Genomic DNA, 24,262 nt, shown 5'->3' on the forward strand with positions numbered 1-24,262 from the left:
GAGAAGTTCATTGGTGCTCACTTAAGTTTTCGATGCACACGGAATTTATTTTCAGTCTCAGACAGAGACCTAGTTTTCGTCGGCCGCAACACCTCTCTAAATACTTGTCAACGAACACCACCGAGTTGATGCCATAATAAATGCAGTCGTAGCTTGACGTCTACTTTCCAGAGCCCTCAATATGAGTCCCCTCGATGACACAAAACCAACATGTCTTCGACACAGTTCAACTTCTTTACAACGCGCTATCAGGGGTACTTTAGCTCGTAGAGAAAGTATGAGCGGATCAGACGTTACGCCCTGCAATCAAATTTCAAGCTAGAACCAAATTCCTCCCTAGATTGGCTCGTAGATCACGATATAAAGAGACGACGTATAAGTATACTGCACAGGGGCTCTGCGTTGGCGGCAGGCGGGCGGCAGAGGGATTAGGTCAAAATTAGAGGCGCTGCTGGCTTCAGTCTCGTACCTCGGCTACGAAGGTAGTGACATGTCCATATTTCAGTAAATATATATCGAGCTTGTCTTTCACTCACTCGAGTGCCCTCGTTCGGAGCGTTCGGTGACTACTCCGGGGTGCGAATGATCGTAGACGCTATACCAGCGACGAGAATGATACTGCTGATTGAAACTTCAGGAGGGGCTGGACACTTCCCAACTCATTATTCATAATTCCTTCGTCAATCCCCCCGCAATCGCAGATGGCGAGGCTTAGCTACAGGGGGGTGTCAACAAGAATGCAGTCACCTCCCACACTATCCAGGCATAATGACGGGCCAAATCCGTGAATTAGAGACACACAACATCAAAAGGGAAACAAATCCATAAACATACCTTTATACTCGCATCCATATGCATTAGCTCAACGACGGCTCAACGACGACAAATTCTCTGAACTCGTAGAAGGCCAAACCGATTTCGAATTTCACGATGCGGTCGATCAATGGGGTCTATCTCTCTAGCTACTCCGTGGCTTATCTGCGTTGCTGAGATCTTGATTAAATCTGCAAACACGTTGTCAGAGTTTATTCGAATAGCGTACCACTGGTGTTGGAGCTTCGGTACAGAACTGAGGGTCAAGAGAAAACTGGCAAGGAGGGTGTCTGTTAGTCTAAACAACGCTCGTCTCGAGGCGCCATATAAAGACATTTCTAACCCCCATCCCCCCTCACCAGGCCCCAACCCATCGAAGAAAGGCCGTTTGATTCATCTAGCCCGCGTTGCTTAATCTGTACCGGAGTTGATCGAGCATGTGAAATGCATGTGCTTGGAGATATTTAGCAAAAAAGCGTTACATCCCTCTAGTACGCGGAAGAACGAACCCCTTTTAGTTCTCAGGGCTTAGAGAATCCTACTCTTAGTTTATGTTTCCGCAGCGGCTCGCTCTCTCACTAGAAGCTGGACTGTTGCTCTAGAGCGCATCGCAGCTCAACATCGGCAGGAAGAGGACATCAATAGATGTAGATGGTACCAACCCCAAACACACAACTCTACCGCTGTGTGTCAACTGAGGCCTCACGAGAGGATTATGACCGACTTACTAGACCCTAGACATAGTAGAGAGCGAGGGAGTTGATATGCATAGCCAAACCTGCACCAATGGGCCCAAGACGCACAAGGGGAAAAACAGGCCACCCACCCGCATTAAGACTTACAGAGACTGCCTAGGTAGGAAATCGTGTCCCCGCCGATTTAAGCTTTGCCCCATGAATCGGGGTTGATCACCCGCCCATCCATCCGTCTTCGACCTTGCTCAAAGGAAAAACTAGCACTGACTGAGTGTTATTGGCGTGAACGGGGAGGGGTTACAAGGGGTGGTGACTGACGAGTCAAAGACGCACATACAAAGTCTGTCCTGACTTGAACGGAGACAGAGTTCAATCAAAAAGCAAAAAAATTGAACATGGGTCTAATTGTCAACGGATGGGATGATACTACAGGTTCGAAAGGGTTCGCCTCGTCGAGTTGGACGTGTCTTCGGACTGAGTGACAGGTCGACGTTGGGAGAGAGACTGTAGGTAAGGAGATTGTTCGTTCTGAGCTGAGATAGTTCCTCCAACTTCTAATGAACAATGCCGGGTTCTTCATCAACTTCCCATGTGTCAGTTGGGACTAAGACCCTATTCAGAGTGATTTGCCGACTTGACTTCTGCTGGTCCAGTCGAAATCCATACCAGGTGATGGAGGACCGTCGACGGGACCCCAATCACCCGACATTACATTATCTGTGCTGCCAATGGATCGAGCTTACCACCGACCTGGAACTGATCCCCGCTTGCTCGCTCACATGCCGGCGCTACTGCCCCATGATGCAAAGATGTGCCGCCCCAAACACACGGGCCTCTTTCGATCAGACGTCTAGAAGAAAGTTGGAGCCTGATTGACAGCCATCCCTTCCCATTCCTCTAATCTCCCCGTCTTCTAGGCTCGCGAATGGTTTCAAACTCTGCGTATCTCCGGCAGAGGCACCCCGCGGACTAATAGCGCGAGGCAGGATAATTCTATTCGCAGCACAACACCCAGCGACCCCTACCCGAGTGATGTCTACCGCCTGACCAGTGCGGCAAAATCTGGCCGAATGCCTATTGACATCCAAAGATGGGTGTGAACCCCGATGAAAAATAAGCAACTCGGGAAAAGCTCAGGTTTAACAATTCGGTGGACGCGCGTCCCCTACGTTCTATTAATCGCAGAGGCCCACAGCTGAATTCAGAGGCGTATCATTTACGTTTGCTGGGATGATGCTCGTGTCTCTCATCTTCTACCAATGCCGTATTTTACGTTTGGTCGTCCGCCTTGGCTTTCTCGGGCAATCCTAACCATTGGTTCCTGCTCCTGCATTGGCTCCCGAGCATCCAAGGCAGGCTTGCGTAGGATGAGGTTGTGACGCTTCACCAACCACACAGTTCGAATATGGTGAGTCCTTGTCACGAGCTCCGCCTGAGAAGATTCTTGTTCTTGGGGTATCCTGTGACTTTTTATTTCGTTGACCTTGACCCCGACCAAACTATGATGATTTTGCCGTCAAGCAAAGACGACGCGTCCATCTTCATTCCATACCTCTGTGAGACAGAGCCCTAGGGTCACAAACTCAGAAACTGGTCTCAAGTTTTAAACAGTCTATCGGGTAGCGGTTCTGCAAACAGTCCTTTTTTTACTAGTCAGTCTGGCACTCTTGAGTCAAAGCCACACTGGTCTCAGTATGTGCCCAAAATATGATTGTTTAAATACAGATTTTGAGAGAGACAAACGACACGGAGACTATCAGCGAGTAATCTTAACTCACCGCAACCACGAGAGCGCCAAAAAGATGGACGATCTGGGAATCGAACCCAGGACCTACCGCATGCTAAGCGGTCATTATACCACTAAACCAATCGCCCATAGTGTGATCTAGCCCGGACTTGAACCGGAGACCTTCAGTGAACTGGCGAGACATGCTATGATGCTCGGCATGTTAGACTGACGTGATAACCAACTACACCACCAGACCATTTGATTGATATTCAGCTCGGCCAGCATGAGCTTCATTAGGGCAGGGTTGTGGACAAGAACGACCGGGAAGCTAGGCGGAATCCCGTCGGACGGATGCGGGCGAGTGGGTCCAGGGTCTCCGGGCTACCTTAGTCTACCGAAATTGCAGATGACCAGGTTGTCGGGATCCAAGGGGAGAGAAACCGCGTGCCCATCAGCGTGAACGCTTCGAGACGATTCGTTGCCGTTATGATTGAGACCATGGGGTTTTGGGACAAGTTGGCTGATTTACGCGGTGAGTGCGAAGTGCTGACTCGCTATATTGGCTAGGCCTCCGCGGCCAGCCGCAATGTTAGATGAAATGTGTTATTAAGGATACACGTGTGTGATAACACTCTGCCCAAGGCAAGAACTCAGTGACTAGGGATTGAGTCAAGAGACAAGTTGTGGGGTGGAGTTAGCCCCGGCCCATATTGCCATCTATTCGTTAATGTCGCGGACGCTTCCGAAGATCGTGGCGGACATAGCTCAGTTGGGAGAGCGTCAGACTGAAGCGGATTACATCCGATTAACTTCATTCAATCAATCTGAAGGTCGTGTGTTCAATCCACACTGGCCGCATTTTCGTTTTTTAGTTGCCGCTTGGTATCAACTTAGGTAGGAGGGTGTGATTAATCGATCGTTGCTTGGCGGCTGCTTGTTTGGGAGGTCGCTGGACGACGTAATGTTTATTTTGGTGCTATCTGTGTATGTCTGGGAAAGCGCTAGACATGTCGCGGCTCTGCAGCTCTGTGAAAAACGGTTGGAGATGAGCTAGCGAGCTAACCTCAGACAGTAACACCAAATTCTTGTTGGTGTGTGGCTGGTGCGCTTGGTCTCCGTGGTTTGTTTGATACCGACCGAAGCTGGCCATTCCTATGGCCAAGTAACTTCTTTGGGGCCCGGAAAACATTTCTACATTTAGAACCGATCGTGACCGTACTTGTCTTTCTTTTGTTAGTCTGTCCACTAGTTGTTGTCGTTCGATCTTATGGCCTGGTTTTTGATACAGAGAGCTGCGTCATAAAGAATCAAATGCCCCTGGGTCGTGGCCAGCTCTGGCTCGTCCGGTCGAGTTGCTCGACAATTGGGATCGGGTTCAGATGGGGAAAGTTCAGTCGTTCGTTTGGATTTCCATTCGTGGAAAGGGTTCATTGTTTGCCGCGTATGCCAGACAAAATGGGCGTCCTCAACCGGTCCGGTCAGTGCGAGGATTAGGGACCGTAACAAACATCAGCCGAAGTCGCGCATGGTAGCGGTAAAACTGGAAGGCGACGTCTGTCGGTGGCGGCTTTAAGCCATCTGACGAGGCTGTTGAGCGGACCGACAGTGGCCGGGTCGCATTGTTCTCAGGTTTGCGAACCGGACTGTTTCTGGTTGCCACTGTCATGGACAATGGAAAACAGAACATTGAGCACGCGCAGTCCTCGGTGCCGTGGTCGGCTCCGTCTATGCATTTCCTCAGAGGATTCGCAGTGTACCTGGCTTTTGAGGTGCGGAAGCCGGCTGCCGTCTTGGCGGAGAAAATCTGTCCAGGCAAATCCAAGGGAACTATTATCATGAGTGGTCGATAGAGTCGCCGGACTTCGGAATAGGTAATCAGCCGCCGTCTCGAAGGCCAAACATGGAAACAGCGCATCGACATTCCCGGGGCGGGACAGAAAATTCCATGGCACGGGGACAAGAGCGATGCTGGCCAGGGACAGGCTAGGAGAAGTCGTCTTTCTCCCGAGGGCTGACCGTGGTTCGTGGGCGGCTCAGTCGCAAGTTTATCGTCTTGTTCCCTGCCTACTATACGTGGCTGCGTGTCGTATGCGCTGAAGGTTGCGGGAAGGCACATAGTTGGTGTGGTAGCTTTCCCATGCAGATAACCCTCTCTATTCCTTCGTCATGCTGGGAGTCAGAGTGTCAGAGGGGGCCACGGCCACACGTTGCACGCGCGGCCAGCAGCAGGCGGCCCCCAGGTTCGGTAGCTGACTAGCCGGCGATCTCTGTGCACTGCCTTCCCGGCGGCAGTGAACGGCCGCTACTGGGAATGCATGGATGGAACCGGCTGGAGACGATGACAGGCAGGCAGGCAGGCAGGCAGGCGAACAGATAATTCTTGCAGGCTGTCGGTAAATCTTTCCCTGGCTGAGGATGAACCCTGTGCCTATTCTTGGACATCATTCTTGGCAGGCCATGCGTTTCCTCACGGAGGCGCAAACATTGTGTGTACGGACATTGAGCATTGGCTTTTGTCTGGCTGTCGGATGCAGGAAGAGGCCGTGATGATTTCAGTTGCACGGAGAAATGAGCGAGCAGGTTTGTTGCATTGCAGGGAATGGGGGTGTGTCGAGAGATGACGAGTACCCCAGATGGAGATGGCGACGCCCATGACCATGGCGGCCGCGAAAGACAACCTACGGCAGGATCCGAGACAAGGCTATTGTGTTGTCGTGGGATGCCTGGGTGCCGTCGCAACAGTTGTTTGGTCGTTGAAGAAGGCGGTTTAAATGGTTCGTACTTTGGCTGAAGTTGCTGAAGCAGCGCGCGTTTGGCTCTTGAGGCAGGCGGCTTCAGAGTTTACACTTGGCTCATGGGAGATCTATAGGTTGATTGCAATATCGAAATTCGGATTTGCCAGGCACCTTGCATTGGGGTGAGGGGGGTGAGGGATCAGGGAGATCCAAGAGTGAGAAGAAGGGGACGACGGCAGCAGCGAAGAAGCTTACTGAAAAGCCAAAGGTGGCGCTTCGAGAAGGATAGGGTCTGACTCTGTTTGTTTAAGTGGGTTGAGGTTAGAAGTTGATCGAAGATGGGATGAATATGGAGGAGTTGCGCTACACTAACAATTTCTGGCGCGTCTCGGCCAGTAAGCGAGCCGAGAGGAACCCCTGCATCCGTGCCCGAAAGGCAAGTATCCGGCCCGTGCAGAACGCCATAAAAGGTACTGGATGATACTTGCAGAAGTCTTGATCCAGGAGGTATCCCCTGCCAAAGGAGAAGGATTACCTAAGACGCTCGTCTCACTCTACGTAGTATTCCCAGGACAGGTATGGAGTACCCATAGAAACTTGCTTGTCAAACCCGGATTTGCGTTACGCTGCATTCAGTACCAAAAAGAGGTTGATCTCCGCCGCATTCTAAGGTTAAGAGCCTGAGAGAAATCTCTGATTGGTAAGTTGCCTGGTAAGACAACGGGAGCATGGGCGAGCGCAAACCCGAGTTTGACGAGTTTCTGCGGTATCTTGTTGAAGCTTGAATGCACGGCATCTTTGATACTTCGGCAATTACCGGTCGGGTCAGTCACTTGCGTCCTCCGTTTCTCATGGCAAGTTGACCAAATGACGCCGCTAGACTCCCGGCTTGCGGTTCCCGGAGCCAGGTCAAGTGATCTCTTCAACGCAAGGACGCCAGGCGACTACGGGGATCCAAACATTTCCCCCCCCCCCCAGCCATCAGCGGCAGATGTTTGGGGCTCTTCTTTGAGGCACGGGTGTGGCAGCAAGCTAAAATCCGGAGGTGGCAGCTCCCGAACGACTCCTGTTGACCATCCATGTTTCAGATGCGCCTGGCAAGTCCGCGAAACCGCCCTCGACGCCCAAGGCAGCAGAAGTCGATCACGACCCAGTCGGTCCAAACTCCCAAACCCTCCGAATTTCACTCGTGCCCGGCCCAGGCGCCAGGTCAAGCTTACCAGTCCTCGACTTGTCCTTGGGTCCCAAAGCCCCTTTTTGGGGCGCTGGAGGGGATCAGACTCGAGGTCGGGGTTGCTTGTGTTATGTCTCGCCCCGGTGCCGCAAGGGAAGCGGAAAGCCCTGCTTTGTCTGTGTTGCATCTCGTCTGTGTTTCTGTTGTGTGCGCCTGCACGCCTGCACGCCTGCGCGCGCCGCTGCGAAGCATGGCTAGCATCGTTGTCCGATTTCACTCTTCTCTTTTCTTTCATTTGTTTTCATTCATTTATTTTCAACTTCCCTCTTTTTGCTCTAACTTTTACTGCTTCTCTTTGACAATCCGCTGCCGTGCCTGTTTCCTGCTCGGTTTCTTTCCTGGACTTTGGGCCTTTATAGGAGACACACCCGAGAGTCGACAACCCAACTACACGCTGGACGACGGTTGAACGACAAGGAAACAGACGACGGGACGCGGTTAGCATTCGGGTTTCGTCAACATTCGTCACTCGAAACATTCGTCACCTCCTTTTGTAAACTCCAAATTTTCATGCCACCATCGGAGCGTCGACTTCGCGCCAGGCCTGGCTGGTAACCTGTTCATCTAATGGCAAATATCTTGAAGACATCTCCAAGTCGTCATACTTCCCTCTCCATTTCGGGAAGTCTTCCCCAGCAGACGACGTCTACTTGTTCATAATACCGACTCGATTTGATTTCGGGACCTGGCGTTGTCCTGTATCTTGTTGGCGCTGGATTGATACCCTTTAGACTTGTTTTGAGGAACAGTCCTCCATCTACTTTCTTTTCGAACCACAAACGAGGCTCGCGAGTCTCGATACGTCACATTTCATGAACCAGACAGCCACCATGTCATCCATGCCAATGGAGCTCAATCTGCCCTGGGTGGTTCCCGGTGGCCAGCGCATCAGCTACTACGTCGCCATAAGCGCAATGCTAGTGGCAGCCTGGCTATTTCAGTCGCGAAGGCCAAAATTTCCCAACATGCCTTTCTACAAGGCCGACAAGACGAAGTGGATGTTTGACGCTGAGACTTTGATTCGCGACAGTTACGGCAAGGTATGTTGCGCAACAAACTGACTTGTTGAAGTCGCTAAGACGAAAGCCAGTTCCGCGACACCGTATATCAAATCAAAGCAACAGAAGGGCTGCAGGTAATCGTACCTGCCAGACTCATTGGCGAGCTGAGAAGCTTGCCAGAGGAGACGTTGAGCGCCACAGAGGCCGTCGATGAGGCCATGTTGAGCAGATATACCAACTTCACCCTGGGCAACCATGCCGACCTACTGTCTACACTAATACGGTGCAAGCTCTCGCAGAATCTGGCCAGGCTCGTGCCTCAGCTCAAGGGCGAGCTCGAGCATGTCGTGGCTACAGAGTTTCCGAACTGCAAGGGTAAGTGATCAGTCAGAATTTCTGCTTCGCCCAACTAACAGGTCTAGAATGGACACCGGTAAAGTTCCAACCCTTTGCGCTGCGAGCTATTGCACGGATGAGTGGCCGAGCGTTTGTAGGCCCTGACATCAACCGACAAGAGCAGTGGATGGACATCAGCATCAATTTTGCCATCCATGTCTTCGTCGCCGTTGTGAAGATGCAGCTCTTCCCAGAGTGGGCTCGTCCGATCGCGCAGTATGGAGTCTCAGAGCTGCGTCAGATTCGTAAAGATATCAATAAGGCCACCACCATGCTGGAACCCATCATCCACGAAAGATTAAGGGATCTGGAGATGCCTAGCTACGAAAAGTCTCCCGACGATTTGATTCAGTGGCTCGTGGAAGCCCTTCCAGAGGACGAGAAGAGGGATGTCAAATCTCAGGCGCATCTCCAGCTCATCCTGGCGGCTGCGTCGATTCACACCACGAACAACCTGGTGACGGATTGCATCTACGACCTAGCGGCTCATCCAGAGGTGCAGGATATGCTGCGTGAAGAGGCTCATCAAGTCCTCGAGGTAGAGGATGGTTGGGCGCGGAAGGAGAGCATGGCGAAGTTGAAGAAGCTCGATAGCTTCATGAAGGAAACCCAGCGGCTCGCTGGAAACATCAGTATGTTGATCTGTACATGTAAGAGTGAGACGATTCCACTAACACTGTTCAGCCTCCTTCATCCGAAAGGTCGTTAAGCCCATTGACCTCTCCGACGGTACCCACCTGCCCCCCGGCACGAAACTTCTGGCCCCTCAGGCCGGCATCTCTCACGACGAGAGATACTTTGAGAACCCAGACACTTTCGACGCGCTGCGGTTCTACAAATTACGGCAGAAGTCCGACGAGGACGCAAACAGGTGGCAGTTCACCAGCATCAGCGACACGAACATGAATTTTGGCGCCGGGAAGCATGCCTGCCCGGGCCGGTTCTTCGCAGGGAACGAGATCAAGATGGTCCTGGCGTACTTTTTGCTCAACTATGACATGAAGCTCAAGGACGGGGAGACACGACCGAAGCCGATGGTCATGGTGATGAGCAAGTCGCCTGATCCGAACGCGGAGGTTTTGTTCCGGAGGCGAACGGTGGCAGCGTAAGGTTGCCGTGAGGGGAGTTGGATTCCACATCAACAAAAGCATCGAAACCAAATTTTCAAACGAGAGAGAGAGTCATTAAAACCCAACCGCAAGTCTGCCATGGACAGCAGACACGGACACATACATATCACAAAGTTAAACCACTCATCTTTCCGGCGTCGGGGCCTGGAGCTCCAGAAGTCTTGGAAAGGCTCAATTGGAGGCTTGCTGCCGCCCGTGGAGGAGAAACTAACTGTACATTCACCTACTATAGACACATATCACCTCATCAATATTCATGGCCGAAAAAGGGATGCGAGAAGATATCATTAGAAGCGAGCACAGCGATGGAAGCGCGGTTGATGGCTGAGTTGTGCTTTACTGCCTTGGTTGCTAGCATTCATAGGCGAGGTTCTTAAGTGACGCAATACATGAAACCGTTACTATTCTTATCCAACAGGACTCCAAATAATGTTCTAAGAATGAGTTGTGTGGACTTGGACACCTACCTTATCGGAGGGCAATCGCAGAGGTTGAGGCTTTGACTGAGATGGGGTTTTCCGAGTCAATAAACCTGGGTACTTATATGGTCGAGTCACTGGTATTCGACAAGCCTTGTTGGCTAAGTGGTATAGCGTCTCACTAGTACTAATGACATGAGAAGATCGGCGGTTCGATTCCGCCACGAGGCAACTTCTTTTGCACTGTTCTATGATAATATTAAGTAAGCTATTGTCGACTTTCGGCTAGCTTTTCTTTTATGCCTCTACTAGGATATACATATATATGTATATGTGTGTGTGTGTCTTTGTTTGAGTGCTTGTTCTTGTTAGTGTTTAAGTCCGGACCCGTTCCAACGGCCTGCGGAGCAAGACTGGCGAGTTCAGCTTACACCAAGGAACCCCGACCACCCAGCAAGGTTGAGTCGCCTTACGGATCAAATTTCGTCTACATTGATGACCTCATTTGGGCAAACGTACTATGTAGGCAGGCTCTAACACTTTTGTAGTAACCCCCTCCTTGTAGGGCTGCCGCCCCGCGGAAGTGCTTGCTTACTCGGGAAAGCGGGTAGCCACGATGCGTGCGTTTCGTTCAGACGTGATGTGTTATGTAAGCCGTGTAATGATGCTGACTGCGGGAGGTGACTTGCATTTCGGATGTTGACACTGGTGCAGCAGCAGGCCAAGTAAAGTAGGTATGTCATAGCTCCCTTGCGCCTATTTACTCATCTACCTTGCTTGCGTGGGTGAGCTTGTCGGATGAGATTCGTTTTTGGCTTCAGATGAAGAAGCCCTCTGCCACGCGAAATAAGGTCCGTGGAAGCAGGCTGCGATGGAACTCTCCCAATACCACCACCAGCATTCGTCTCCCTTCCGCCAGTCGTCGCACACAGACAAGTGCGCTCATGTTCTCTCGAGACTCTTCTCCCACCGCACCCGCTCTCATAGTGACGCACACAATGACTCGAACCAGACAATTGTACCATCATCAGCGTGACGCCGCAGTCGTGTGTACCGCCAAACCTGGAAGCGCATCCTTGAAGTCACTAAAATGGACTGTTTTCAACATCCTAGCTACCCTCAGCTAAGCAGGCACGGCAAGACCGTAGGAGGAATTGGAATTTCCAAATTCCATGCGGAAAATCCCAAGGATTTGCAGCCCTATCAAACACAACAAGCCCATGATTCGCCATTTTCCGCATATTGTCCGCCATCTCCCTATCAATTTCCAAAAGTGGTGACCGACGCCGTCGGCCGTCGCCACTCCAAATTCCAATGCTGTGAACTTACCTGGCGTTGTGCCGGGCATGCCACCCATCCCTCTTCCCCCCCCAATCCGGCCTCGTCATCGTCTTTCGCGTCACCTCAGTCTTTTGGTTGGCCGCTCCACTGTCTCCTGGCCACAGGAAACGGTTCGAGATGGTTGCCGCACATGACAGCCAAGCCTTCATTCTCGCAACATCGCAGCCTCGCAGCCCTTGCTTATCCCTTGTCCCGTCAACACCCTCCGACGGGTGCATTCTTCGCAGGCTATCCTAGGCGGGGCGATGGACACTCACATCACCTGCGTGGTGCAATCCCCCTCCTCTCTCTCCCCCCCTCTTCGCGGTTGCTCCGCACTCCGCACCTCAGACCCGTTGTAGAACGCTGTGCATTAGCCTCGCAAGATAGCGCTCGTGTACCGGGTACATCACCTGTCTGATTTACGCAATTCAAGCCCGTTCTTCTCGACATGGCTCGTCCCGAGAAGTGTGGGGACTTTTCGCTCCCGCGCGCTAGGACTAGGCCGGAGGAATCGTGGTGCACTCGATATCGGCTGAACGATGCAGTCTCAACCGTTCGTTGGTGTCAGGTTGGTTAATAAAGTGCAGCACTGAGCAGGCGGCTGCAACGATTCCCATACGTGTATTCAACTAGAAATAGAACATCATATCCCCCAAAACAAAAAACCGGTATCGCAGCCCCTTGAGTCAGCTCGAAAGATGCCCCCGGGGTTACCTTTACATACCAACAATACTGGGTCTTCAAAGGGTATCAGTATGCCGCCCAGACAAAGCAGATCCGTCGCTCCAAACCAAATTAAAATCTATCATCCCTCTTTGTGCCAGGTCTGTTTCCGAGGCATACAATGTGGCATCTGGAACCCGACCGGCATCCCAGCCGAAAGCTTAAAAAAACAAAAAGCGCTCGCTAAGCAAATTCAATAAACTTCAGTCGATCGACTCGCTTCCTCGGGGTACACGCTTCGATTGCCGCTCGACCAATCCTCCGTCGCCGCTCTTGATGGTGCAGATATGCGCACGTCGCGCTCTGGAGGAAGGGAGGTGCGTTCCGGAGAAGCCTCCCGCCATGGCGACACCATCCCACTTCCCGTAAGCGGACCAAAAAACTCTTCTGGAGATTTAACAGCATCGTCTCTCCACCAGTGGTACAGCACGTCTCGCTGCCACTGTTGCACGTTCCCAATTCTTAGCCGAAGAGTGTGAATGAACGTTGAGTAAAGAAGCTCGACAGCAAGCGGAGACGTACGCAGCTGCTGCAGAAGCCACCGCGTGATGAAATCCGACTTATCCTCTTTCTTGAATTCACTGATCAGTCTAGAAATGCCCAGTTCCTTCTGAGCCGCGCGCAACTGCGGTTGCGCGGCAGGATCGGCCGCATGAAGCTTCGCTGCCCGCTTCACCTCCTCAATGGCAGTCACTGGCTCCGGCCGAAGCACGTGGTCTGGACGGGATAGGAGTTCGGGAAACAGACCATGGGCCAGGGATCCTGATCTTGGAGGCACGCTGTCGAGTGCCAGGTCCTCGCCAACGTTGGGGTCGAGGGCATGTGCGATTCTGAAGGACGGATGCTTCTTCATGGCCCCCTTTTCTTCGCAAATCCGCTTCAGTCTGCCAACCTCTTCCGTCAGGCGGTTGACGGCCTCACGCATCTCGCGCTCCTCTACCGGATACTCGTCCATGAATTCGACTTCTTCCGTGTTAAACTTCATGCCGGTCGATTTCTTGAGGCCCATGCTGTAGGCATATTGTTTGTGATAAAGCAGGAGATCGTCGTACTCTTCCTTGGCGTTATTCAAATCCCCGATAGTAGACACAAGGTCTTGCCAAAGCGGATGAGCATCGTCAGGAGGGCCGTTCCGGGAGATACCGGTGAGTTCGTATGGCACATCCGGTTGCCCTTCAGATTCATCGGCCTCAGAATTCTCCTCCCGCGCCCTTGACCGGACGTGTCTCTTGCTACCAGCTGCCAAAAGACTGAAGAAACGTGTTTCAGTATTGTTGAGGCCATCCTCTTCTTCGTCCAGCGACAACTCGAGTTCCTCATAATTAGACTCGATAGAATGGTACTTTGTTCGAAGTGCTTGCATCTCTGCAAATCGCGACTCGAGGGTTTGATCGGATATCCCGGCTAGACCACGCCGGCCCTTGACAAGGATAGGGCGCAGCATGTTCATGAAGTTGTTGTCAGCTTCATCCTTCCTGCGGCGCAGGTGCCGAAGAGTCTCACGCCTCTCGGCCATGTCCTGCTTAAGCAAGTTCACCCGTTGACGACTATGCTTCATCTGTACCCATAACTCCTGAATGCCATCATCCAATGATGCTATTGACGCCACCGAAGATGCATCAGAATCAACGAGGCTGGGGACGGAGCTCCGTGAATTCTCGAGACGAGAGACTTTGTCCGTGATGGAGTCTGTAATGTGTTTCCTCTCTCGATCAAACACCCTGCGGTCTTGCACGGTGGGCATAAGCGGTGGGAAGACAACGCGATTTTGCTGTTCAAAGTAATCGGCCTCCGAGGAGCTTGTACCAGAGTCCGAGCTGGTGTATTCATGATGCCACGAGCCTGATGATAAGGACATGGACGGCGAAAGGCTGCGTTGCACCGCGGTCTTTGCCGGGCCTCTACCCCTTAAACCGACATCGAGGTTCGGCGGCAGCGGCGGCGGCGGAGGTGGTGGGTGTAGCAACATGGTAGGGACCGGCGGCCGCGATCCTTGGGATGGCGGAGGTGGAGATGGAGGATGTTTGTGTCCGTGACTGGTCCGATGGGATGGAGGACGCGGCGTGTTCGGGCCCGAGGACTCAAAACCATGGCGATGATGTGACGCATCAGATGTTGAACATGTGGGTAGAGCGGGCATCGAGGAGCCAAGGGAGTTCGGTCGTATCAATGTCGGGGGAGGAGGTGATGTTTGTGGTGATGGCAGGAGCGGGAGGCTTTCAAAATAGCTAGCATCAGTAGGCGTTGCTTCGGATGGAATGGCATGCTCATGAGAGGAGGCATCCCCAGACAAACTTGAAGCGCAGGTCCGTCGCTGGGGGTTTTTGGTCGTAGCCATGAAAAGAGGCTATGGTGCGTACAGGTCGTGATACTGTTCCATCGCTTGGTGGTGTTTGGTGATCGGGCAAAGGGGAAAATCGTCGATTATTGCCGCCGGATCGAATTTCGAAAGAGGTGCGACGACTGGAGATTGTTGTGGGCGTAGTCAACGCGGCTCGTTCCAGTCACCAACTTCCTGAGGTACTGCTAATTACGGGTGCATGCCAACAGCAGCAGCAGCAGCAGCGTGTGAGCGAAAGGTTGGTTGTTGACCGAGGCGTGCAAGGCCGTTGGAGGAGCCACCTTGACCTCTTCTCGGTAAGCGGATCCACTTACCTCCCGTGTGCTAGTCCCCTTGCACCTGCACCTTCCCACCGTTGGCGGAGCGTAGCTGTTGCCATCCCGACGCTAGTCCCGATATGTGTCAGCACCTCAGCTAATGAGCCCCAGCTTCCGTGGGGGCCTTCTCGGCGGTCCACTGGCAGGTGGACACGGAGAGCGCGGGGTCGCGTCGAGCAGTCATCGCTACTGGTGGGAAGTCATCCCACACCAAAATACAACTGGACCAAAAGCGAGCCTGGTTCCATTTGTCTTTTCCAATCGCTCGTACCAGTACAGAATTTCCATCGACACGCGAGCCAACCGCCGCCAGCCAGCAACCTCTTCGGGCCTTCATACAGGCAGGGGTGGCGCAACTTGGGTCGCACGCCAAACAACGAAGAGAACGGAGACGGGGGTGCCATTTGTGAGACCACCTCGCGGAAGAGGGCGAGCCTTTTGGCGGCTGTTGTTTCTGTCACTTGCTCCACGTACGGTGGAATACTCGATTGATTATGAAGTGCAGTCTTATCGACCCGGGGGAGGGTAGACTCGGGAAGAAAAGGCGACCGTGCCGTGCCACACCTTCTCGTCGTCTCCGTCTTCCGTTTCCTGCCTCACGCTCTCCCGTTTACCGATCTTCTTCCTCACACTCTCCTCTCAACCTGAGACCGACCTTCCAGCTCAGTACATCCCGTTAGGATTCGAGGTGTCCTGCAAGACGATGCATGCTCTCTGAAGGCTCATACCCCCCTTCCTGCAAGAGAACTGTCGCTTTTGCGCCAGTCATATTTCGCAAGATACGTCACGCGTTGCCGCACAGCTGCTCCGACCAATTAAGCGGGCACTCTTTCATCCTGTCGTGGCCTCGAGGCCTCGAGGCCCGGCTTGCCTGTCGAGGTCCGCTTGTCTGTTGTCTCTTTTCCTTGAGCCTCAAGCTTACACTATCACCAAGACTCGGTTTCCGTCCCCGAACCCGGTCTTGCGTAGAGGCCCACCCATGATCGGCGCCGACGTTCGAAGCTCTTCAAGTGTCGACACAAGATGCCATCATGCACAAGTCAAGCAGGTCAAGCAAACACAAGTCGAAGAGTGGAGGAGGGAGAGGTGGGAGTCAGTGGAGTGAATGGCTTTGGAGCGAGCAGTACCAGAAGCATTACAAGTTCCGCCAGCACAGCAATGGTGAGTCATGAACTTTCTATCCCGAACACAACTGACGTTCAAAGGCGAATACGAGTATCACTGGCAGGATGTTGTTTCAACGCCGGCGCCTGCGCCTCAAGACGATTTCACTCCCCGAGCAGTAGACGAACTTACGGAAAACATGGACAACCTCGACCTGCCATCTACCCCCGAAAACAGTTATAGCTACGAGGAGCAGGATATCGAGCGTAATGGTGAGTTGGACAATAACGTCGCATAGCCGTGGCTAACACTGCTGTAGATCCATCCTACATGTATCAACCTTCATCGACATCACACGGCAACTCAGGTCGATCTAGGAAAGGAAAAGAGACAGTCTACGCCCCAGATCCGCACGATGAGGGAGACACTCCACCCAAAGAGCCTCCCCCAGCGGCGCCACCATTAGATCCATTTTGGGGCGCCAAAGGTGGCACGACTGGACCGCATGACGAAGAGTGTATGTGAGGTTTCTCTCGTGAAAAAAGCGTCGCTAACAAACCGATAGTAACTCCTCCGCAGGCTAGCGCAGAAAGCCTCTACCACGAGTCCCAGGGATATGGGGCAGCTCATGATCCAGTTTCAGCTGCTTACAGCCAAGGTGAGACCCTCGTATTGACGTTTTGAACCAAGCTAATGCCTGCAGACTCTGGGTATGCAACAGCTGATTTAGATGACTTCGATGACCCGATTGTGCAAGAGGCTATGACAGATCGCAATGAGATGTATGGGATTTCTAGCCAAGGCGGACCATCAACAGAGCCCGCCTACGGTAAGAACTAGGCATATTCCTTGAGTACCACTTCCCATGGCTAATTACCAGTGCAGGTTTGTACGAGGATGACGATGGTGCTGCAACACCGAGGGGCACGGGCCGGCAAAGTCCTTCGCCATCCTTTGACATAAGTGGCACTGATGGTTCTGTTGAAGATCTTGACCCACGTAAGTCAACTGATCTATCTATCTTCCTGCATGTCCCCTCTGACAAATTGCAGGTTATGTGGTTGAACCGTCACACAGATTCCGCCCCGGATCGGTAGGTTACTCGATATGTTTATAACTCCATTTGACTAAGTGTGACAGGTCTTCAAGGTCCTCTGGTCGGAACCATCAGGCTCCCACGCCACGGGAAGCTCAACGATATCCGAGATGCAGCAGAGGCCAGACAAGTACGGTGGATCAGTATTCATCGGTTTCAGGCGCTTCATTGTCATTGCAAATGATGAAGGGCACTGCACCTGCGTGTAGGTCAAAACCAAACCTTTTTGCACACTTGACTGACTGATAGATCAGGCCTATCCTCACGTACCAAGGCAAAGCTTGCAACAAGAAAGGCGTGAAAGCTCACAAGCACGGCATGATCTATAGCCATAAACCGCATCGGCCGCTGCGCGACGAACCAAAGCTCGGGTTCCCCCCAGTCCGAGTGAGGATCACGTTGGAGGGAGAAAAGCTCGCCAAAGAATCGCGCGTCAACTATTCCAAGCTTGTCACGGTCGAACACAACGTCAAGGTCTTATTCATCGGCTACATCGGCCCCGGCGACTTTGAATACGTTGAGGATGCTGTTGACGACTGCTGGGAGAAGAAGACTCGAGCGAAGAAAAGATCAAAAAAATAAGCAGGCGACTTTGTCTGCAAACATGTTTGCGTCTCTATCACAACTCGTGATAGCGGCACAGTTTTACAAGATATATACGTTTTGAGGAGCTAGGTCCACCTACCTCACGCTCCTCTATCACGGTTGGACGACAGTCTACTTTGCCGACAGCCCGGCTTCTTTGCGACGATGTTATTAAGGAAGCTCTGACACCATGATTCACATGTTATCAAACATTTATTTTGGATTTATCTGGCATGAGTTTGCGGCATTATTAGCATTCATGCAGGCTTTAACAACAGTGGGGAACATGGGAACAGGCCATGGGCAGATTGCATTATCAGAGTCTTTTCTCATTTTGCGTGGACGTCTCTTCGACACGATTACGACTCTCATCTTACGTCTATCACTCAACACTGAACTACTTGCTTGTCTCTACTTGTGAAGTACCTTGCATATATATCACGATGAGGCTGCGCCGCACGCCGGCCAGGACCCAGTATCCGGGAATTAGGCAGTGCTACCTTACATGGAATTTACAATTCTTGTCTGGTAATGTTGCACTTTGGTTTTTCCCCAGGCAGCGAAAAGCCAAAATGCTGTGCGTCAGTAATCGGCCCCGACCCCACGCTTTCCCCGGTGTGGGCCCGGTGTCTGAAATCTGGAGCTAGCGGGACAGCCGAGGCTCGGTATCTTGTCCCCCGCAAACGTCACCGCCTGGGGGCAAGTCGGTCTAAATGGAACTCTGGGGAGAGAGGAGGACCTGATTAATTATTTACCTGTAACAAATTTCCACTCCCAGACCCCTTTTACGTGGCTCTTCTTCCTACATACCTGCCTACTCTTCTTTCCCTTTTATCCACGTCGTTTGCAAACTTTTTCTTCCTGCACTAGGGATAGCTGTAATCTCAATTGATCACAGAACCGAAAGGGAAAAAAGCCAACAATGGCCGAAACACAGCTCAGCGATTTCCCCTCTCTCTTCTCCCTAAAGGGCAAGGTCGCCGTCGTGACCGGTGGCTCCCGTGGCCTCGGTCTGCACGCCGCCTCAGCGTATGTTTTCTAAGTCACACCTCTTTTCGGCGTGCCTTCTTCAATTCGCGTGATCCGACTGACGAGATGAAATTGAAATAAAAATAGCTTCCTCCAAGCGGGCGCCTCCAAAGTCTTCATCTCCTCCCGCAAGGGCGCTGCCTGCGAAGAGGCCTGCAAAGCCCTCAACGCCCTTCCGAACCTCAGCCCCGGCGCTGTCGCAATCCCGATCCCAGCCGACGCGGCCTCGATCAAGGGCGTCGAGCACCTCGTCGCCGAGGTAAAGAAGCACGCGGACCACGTCGACATTTTGTTCGCCAACGCGGGCGCCACGTGGGGCGAGGCGTTTGATACGCACCCAGACGAGGCTTTCGCCAAGGTCATGGACCTTAATGTCAAGGGCGTGTTTAATACCATTCGGCTATTTACGCCGCTGCTCGAAAAGAGCGTGGCTGCGAACAAGGGTGGGGAGCCCGCCAAAGTCATCATTACCGCGTCCGTTGCCGGGCTGGGCATCGGGACGCTGGGGAAGCAGGGGACGTATGGGTACAGCGCCAGCAAGGCAGCCGTGATTCATCTGGGACGGAACCTTGCGCTGGAGCTGGCGCCGAGAGGAATCACGGTCAACTCCATCGCGCCCGGGTTCTTCCCCAGCAAGATGTCGAATGGTTTGCTCGAGTTGGGCGGCGGGGCGGACAAGATTGGCAAGGGGAACCCGATGGGGAGACTGGGACGGCCGGAGGATATTGCTGGTGCGGTGGTATACCTCGCCAGTCGGGCTGGTTCGCACGTCAATGGGGAGGTTATTGCTATTGATGGCGGGTCGTTGTGGCAGCGGGGGGAACTGAATGTGCCCAGCAAATTGTAATCAGGAATGTAAGATTGGGCAGAGTGTAAGCTGCAGGATGTAAATGAGTTGTAAACCTGGGTGTCTGAACAAAGTGGGCATGATTGCGTCGGGTTGTATCATTCATGCCTGGGTCTTCAAGTCTATCATGCTACCATAATGCGTTTAACTTATGCTGCACTCCCACCTCTCTTTTTTACCGTGTACAAATCGGGGACCGAAAAAAAAGAGGTTATAACATGGACCCATTTGATGTAAGTAGAGCAATGTATAATATCTACAGCGGCTTCCGCGCCACCCAAAAACTTGCGCGGTACGTGGTGTGTAACATACTCTCCGCGTCGTGGATATACGGCGCCTGGATCCCCGTCTCGCGCCTCTCGACGACGAAGCCGACCCGCTCGACCAGCGCCATGACCTCGTCGTCGCTGAGCTCGAAGCTGCCCGGGTCCGCGATGCCCGACGAGTTGTTCGCGTCGTGGTCACCGTCGCCGTCCGTGTCCCGGCCATGGTTTCCCGGCGCGTTATTCTCGAAATGCCAGAGCAGGGGACCGAAATTGACGAGGACGCCGCCCGGGCGGAGGGCGTAGTGGATCGTCTCGAGGTAGCGCACGAGGTTGGGCGCCGTGTCGAGGAAGAAGACTGTCGCGACGGCGTCGTAGGCGGCGGCGTGGTCCTCGTCTGCGTAGAGGCATAAAAAGTCGGCGGCGCACATGGACATGCTGCCTACCGTGGGCCCCGCCTGCGCGAGCTCTGTGGCCGGGTGGATATCCGGGACGGCGCAGCTGCGGAGGTGGTTCTGCCGGGTGCGGTGGTTGGAGAAGGAGTGGACCCAGGGGTAGATTTTGTGCTGGCCGGCGGCCTTTGTGCAGTTGAGGATGTAGGAGGAGGCGAGGAGCTGGTGGTAGGATATCTCGTTGCCCTCTGCGTCGTGGCCGTTCCGGCAGAGGTCGAAGACGAGACGGCCCAGGCCCGCGCCGGGCACCAAGACCTTTAGGGGCTCAACGGGGGCGGAAGGAGATGAAGAAGACCGGGTCTTGCGCTCGCGGTCGAGGGCGTCAAGGACGCGGCCGTAGCATACCCTGCGCTCCTCGGCGCCCTCGGCGGACCAGTCGCGGAAGAACTGGCGGAGGGTGCTGCGGGCCTTGTCGGTGTCGCCGTGCTTTGCGACGCCGACCCAGGGGTCCGGCAGTCTTGGTTCTTCGGTCGAACCTTCGGGCACGAGGTGGAAGGAGCGCAGGCCATTGTGGGCGATGGCGCGGGCGAGCTCGGCGTTGGAATCGATGGCCTCGTCGGTGCGCTCCAGGGTATCAAGGAAGTTGAAGGGCGGAGCGGCGAGCATCTGCCAGTGCGCCTGGGGCAGGGCATAGAAGGATTGGCGGCGGAGGTGGGTTACGTTGAAGTGTGCCACCTTTGCGTATTGGCTGGGGAAGTATGTTAATGAGTGACGTGAGTCTGAGAGGATTTTTGAGACAATGGCGGTGATGAAGATGAGAATGAAAGTGAAAAGTGAGAGAGTCAGTCCGTCCGTCGGTAGGTTGTGGTATGTCAGGATGAAGAATCCGCCTTGCATAGCTCATTCGTGGTCCGGCAGCAGAAGCCCCAGTAGACTTTTTTTCCTTTTCTTTATTTTTTTGCAAATCAAGAAGAAATTTAAACACTCACAGAAACGAGTCGAGGGCGCAGAATATGACCCTCGTCTCCTCCGGATCGTCAACCGTGTTCTCCATGCCGCTCCATTGCTCGTCGTCCGTCATGGCCGGCTGTTTCCCCCGTCCTTCTTCCTCTGCTCTGCGCGTTGTACTTGCGCCCGAAGAAACAGTCTACATATACCAATTCAATACCAGAGTCGAACCTAGTCTGGCGGTGGTGGTGGTGGTTGTGGGCTGCGCAAGTGATTCTGATGAGGGGCAGTTGATACAGCCCACCCTGCTCAGTATCCGAAATCCGTTTGTAAACAACTTGGTTCAGTGATCATGGTTCCCTTTGAAGAGATGATTGCTCTCCGTGTTGATGGAGGTGAATAATACAGGGAATCGAGACACCTTGGTATAATATATCGAAATCGTTTGAGAGAAAAGCCAGAGCTTCAAGAGGACTCGATCAAACAGGAGCAAAAAAAAAAGCAATCGTCGGAACCCCGCGGCGTCGTTGCTCCCAACCACCCCCGCCGAAAAAAAGGGTCCCCTCCCCCGACAGCGGCGGCTGCCGATCGCTCCTGCATGGATCCATTGGGCTCAATTTGTGCAGCCACCCCGCCTGAGCACGGCGGGGCTAGAACATTACCTAGGTTGGATGCTGCTCGATGAAGGCCCGGCTCACCAATTGGCACAACGTGGCCGGGTACCTCAACCTCGAAACAAAATTCAAGGCACCTCACCTTACCTTACCTTGACTATCCATTCCTAGGTACCCGGCCCCTTTTATGAGCGGATGACTACTAGCGATGCTCACTGCGAATGTCCTCACTCCACATAGCTTCTTATCCACCTGGGTCACATCACACACTCACGAAGAGGGCTATATCGAGTAAGAAGATCAAATTACTGCCGCATGCTTCATTGATGGGTTTCTTGTTCATTCCTCACCATCGTCAATCTACATGATCGCGTTGCTAGTCTACATATCCCGCATAGTGAAAGTCCCGGGATCACAAGTCGCAATGTCCCAACGCCAGAATTCGGAAAAATGCTCGTCGAATCGCAACCATCCCCATTCGTGTCTTTGTTTTTCATCTTCGATACAAGCCTCAGATGCTTGGTCTGTCTGCTCTCGTTGTACCTCATGCTCACATTTCAATTTTCACCCTGACCATGACCATCATCACTCAGTGGTCGCGGTTACGGCGGTACCCAGCCTCCTTTCTCCTCTTGCGCCTCTCGTCGGCGTAGTCGCTGCTGACGGCGCTCTGGCTGCTCAGACCGGGGATGACATGGTGATACGACTTGTTGCCCACGTCGCTCTCTACCGCGCTCGTGATGTCGCTCTCCGCCCAGCTGCCGGGCATGCTGGGCTCGGGCTCCTCCCGCGGCGGCGGCAGCGCGTAGCCCCGCGTGTTCTGATCCTCGGCGACGGTGCTCGCGCGCTGGAAACTGAAATCTCGCCTCGAGCTCCCCGCGGCCCGGCCCCGCTCCTGCAGTTTCTTGGCCTCGGCGCGGATGCGTTGGCGCTCGCGCTCCTCGTTGCGGTCCGCCGTGCTGTACACCTTGCGAATGCCGCCGTTCTTCTTGGTGGGCGTCGACGTCGGCGTGGTCTCGCGGCCCGAGAGCAGGCTGGCGGAGACGGACGATTCGGTCGGGTTGGTGGAGCCGTCCCATTCGGACGCCTCGGATTCCTTGTTCAAGCCGCCGACGCGGGCGGGCTTCTCGTGGCGGTACGAGCGGAGGTGCTTCTTGGCCTCGCGTTCGGCCTCCTCGTCGATGAGGACGCCGGCCTCATCGTTGTTCTTAGACGAGTGCTTCTCCTTGTGGCGGGTCTCCTTATCTCTGCGTCTCTTCTCCTTCTTGCGCTCGCGCTTCTCGCGGGCGCCAATATCGCTCGGTCCCGCTGTGATGCCCGACAGAGTGGTTCCCGAGATGCTCGTCTGGTTGTCGTCGTAATCCTTGTAAACGCTGCCGCCTCCGAGTTTTGTAGATTTCGTGGCACCAGACAGTAGGGTGCCGTTTGGTCCTCTGCGACGCAATACCGTCGTCTTGTAGTCGTCCCAGTCGTTCTCCTTGAAAAAGAAGCCGCCATTTTTGGCCCAGAAGAAGAACCAAATACCGGTGATGACGAAGGCGGCGCCGATCAGGCCAAACAGCACAAAAATGGCCGTGTTGTTGATATTGCCCGGGTCGGTGACGCCGACGTGGGGATCCTCCTTGTACCCGGTGCTATCGCGGGCAAGCAAGAGGGATCGAGCGGCGAGGGGACCAACAGAGGCGTCGAATGATCGGGCCGTGATGTCTGCTGTGTCCGGGAGGCTCGAGAGTCGTCTGCTCGTGATGAAAGAGCGGGCTTGGTGTGCCAGGCCGTTGACGACGGCCGGAGCCATGACTGGCAAGTGGACTTCAGTCAAAGTCGAGATAAAAACAAAAATCGTGAGGTGTTTGATACCAGTCGACGATGGCCGGCAGGATCAGCAATGATCGAGGTGAGACAGGAATGTGGTGGATGCTGTAGACGGAATGCTCTCTGCAGTCCACTCTGTGATCGGAAGATAAGGTAGGTAACGCAATTTCTCCAGACTGAATGTCGAAAAGGTGCTGAACAGACAAAGGAAGAATAGCCTGGCCAGCTGCCTGGCGGCGGATGGATGGTTCCTATAGAAACCAGAAATTGCCGTGGCTGGGGGATGTGCGCGACAAGTGAGGTGGTTGGTGGGGGATTGTGCCGGGGGGTCGCTTCCCTGCTCTCTCGGGACTTTTCCTGCGCTTGCACAAGATGAATTGGCTCAGTAAAATTGGGGAAACACGCTGACTAGCTTGATTCCGACTTTTCGAAGGCGATGTGACCTCTACCACAGCACCTTGAAGTCATCAGTCAAGTCGATGCCTCGTGTCCAGCGCCCCAAGCTCTACCCAGCCCCCTCCATGGATAAATGACGTCGAAAGTAAACAGACCCACCTGTCGCCCAGCAACCGTACTCACCTTACCCAATCACCAGTCCATGCAGGCTCTTTCCCCTTTCAGTAAACGTCCCATCAAGCACCATCCCAAGTTCCCTTCCAAGGTACCTTATTAGCTTGCCTAAAAACGGATCACAACGAACGGCGGCCTGTTCGTTC

At 53.6% G+C, this 24,262-nt stretch overlaps 7 protein-coding genes across 7 annotated transcripts; 4 read left to right on the forward strand and 3 right to left on the reverse strand.

The window, feature by feature from the left end:
* Window positions 1-4,794: 4,794 nt before the first annotated feature.
* On the forward strand, window positions 4,795-5,087 carry CORC01_07321 (uncharacterized protein; the record flags this gene model as incomplete). The annotated part of the gene is made up of 2 exons (XM_022618958.1): window positions 4,795-4,866; window positions 4,938-5,087. Coding segments are annotated over 2 exons (222 nt in total), but the record flags the coding sequence as incomplete, so codon positions are not given.
* Window positions 5,088-8,018: 2,931 nt separating this feature from the next.
* CORC01_07322 (cytochrome P450) lies at window positions 8,019-9,712 on the forward strand (the record flags this gene model as incomplete). Its single annotated transcript, XM_022618959.1, has 4 exons — window positions 8,019-8,246; window positions 8,297-8,582; window positions 8,624-9,235; window positions 9,288-9,712. 4 exons carry the CDS (start codon window positions 8,019-8,021, stop codon window positions 9,710-9,712), a joined length of 1,551 nt encoding a protein of 516 aa, XP_022474571.1.
* Window positions 9,713-12,391: 2,679 nt separating this feature from the next.
* CORC01_07323 (uncharacterized protein) lies at window positions 12,392-14,167 on the reverse strand (the record flags this gene model as incomplete). The annotated part of the gene is made up of 1 exon (XM_022618960.1): window positions 12,392-14,167. One exon carries the CDS (start codon window positions 14,165-14,167, stop codon window positions 12,392-12,394), a length of 1,776 nt encoding a protein of 591 aa, XP_022474572.1.
* A 1,720-nt stretch (window positions 14,168-15,887) lies between these two features.
* On the forward strand, window positions 15,888-17,638 carry CORC01_07324 (uncharacterized protein; the record flags this gene model as incomplete). Its single annotated transcript, XM_022618961.1, has 9 exons — window positions 15,888-16,017; window positions 16,062-16,232; window positions 16,280-16,477; window positions 16,526-16,618; window positions 16,664-16,789; window positions 16,846-16,959; window positions 17,013-17,053; window positions 17,101-17,261; window positions 17,311-17,638. 9 exons carry the CDS (start codon window positions 15,888-15,890, stop codon window positions 17,636-17,638), a joined length of 1,362 nt encoding a protein of 453 aa, XP_022474573.1.
* A 925-nt stretch (window positions 17,639-18,563) lies between these two features.
* Window positions 18,564-19,517, forward strand: CORC01_07325 (short chain dehydrogenase; the record flags this gene model as incomplete). The annotated part of the gene is made up of 2 exons (XM_022618962.1): window positions 18,564-18,670; window positions 18,758-19,517. 2 exons carry the CDS (start codon window positions 18,564-18,566, stop codon window positions 19,515-19,517), a joined length of 867 nt encoding a protein of 288 aa, XP_022474574.1.
* Window positions 19,518-19,773: 256 nt separating this feature from the next.
* On the reverse strand, window positions 19,774-21,253 carry CORC01_07326 (uncharacterized protein; the record flags this gene model as incomplete). Its single annotated transcript, XM_022618963.1, has 2 exons — window positions 19,774-20,920; window positions 21,162-21,253. The coding sequence occupies 2 exons, from the start codon at window positions 21,251-21,253 to the stop codon at window positions 19,774-19,776; spliced, it is 1,239 nt and encodes a 412-aa protein (XP_022474575.1).
* A 1,070-nt stretch (window positions 21,254-22,323) lies between these two features.
* Window positions 22,324-23,529, reverse strand: CORC01_07327 (uncharacterized protein; the record flags this gene model as incomplete). Its single annotated transcript, XM_022618964.1, has 1 exon — window positions 22,324-23,529. The coding sequence occupies one exon, from the start codon at window positions 23,527-23,529 to the stop codon at window positions 22,324-22,326; it is 1,206 nt and encodes a 401-aa protein (XP_022474576.1).
* Window positions 23,530-24,262: the final 733 nt, after the last annotated feature.

The sequence above is a fragment of the Colletotrichum orchidophilum genome, assembly GCF_001831195.1.
Source record: "Colletotrichum orchidophilum strain IMI 309357 chromosome Unknown Scaffold_58.1, whole genome shotgun sequence".
In the NCBI taxonomy this organism is placed as follows: domain Eukaryota; kingdom Fungi; phylum Ascomycota; class Sordariomycetes; order Glomerellales; family Glomerellaceae; genus Colletotrichum; species Colletotrichum orchidophilum.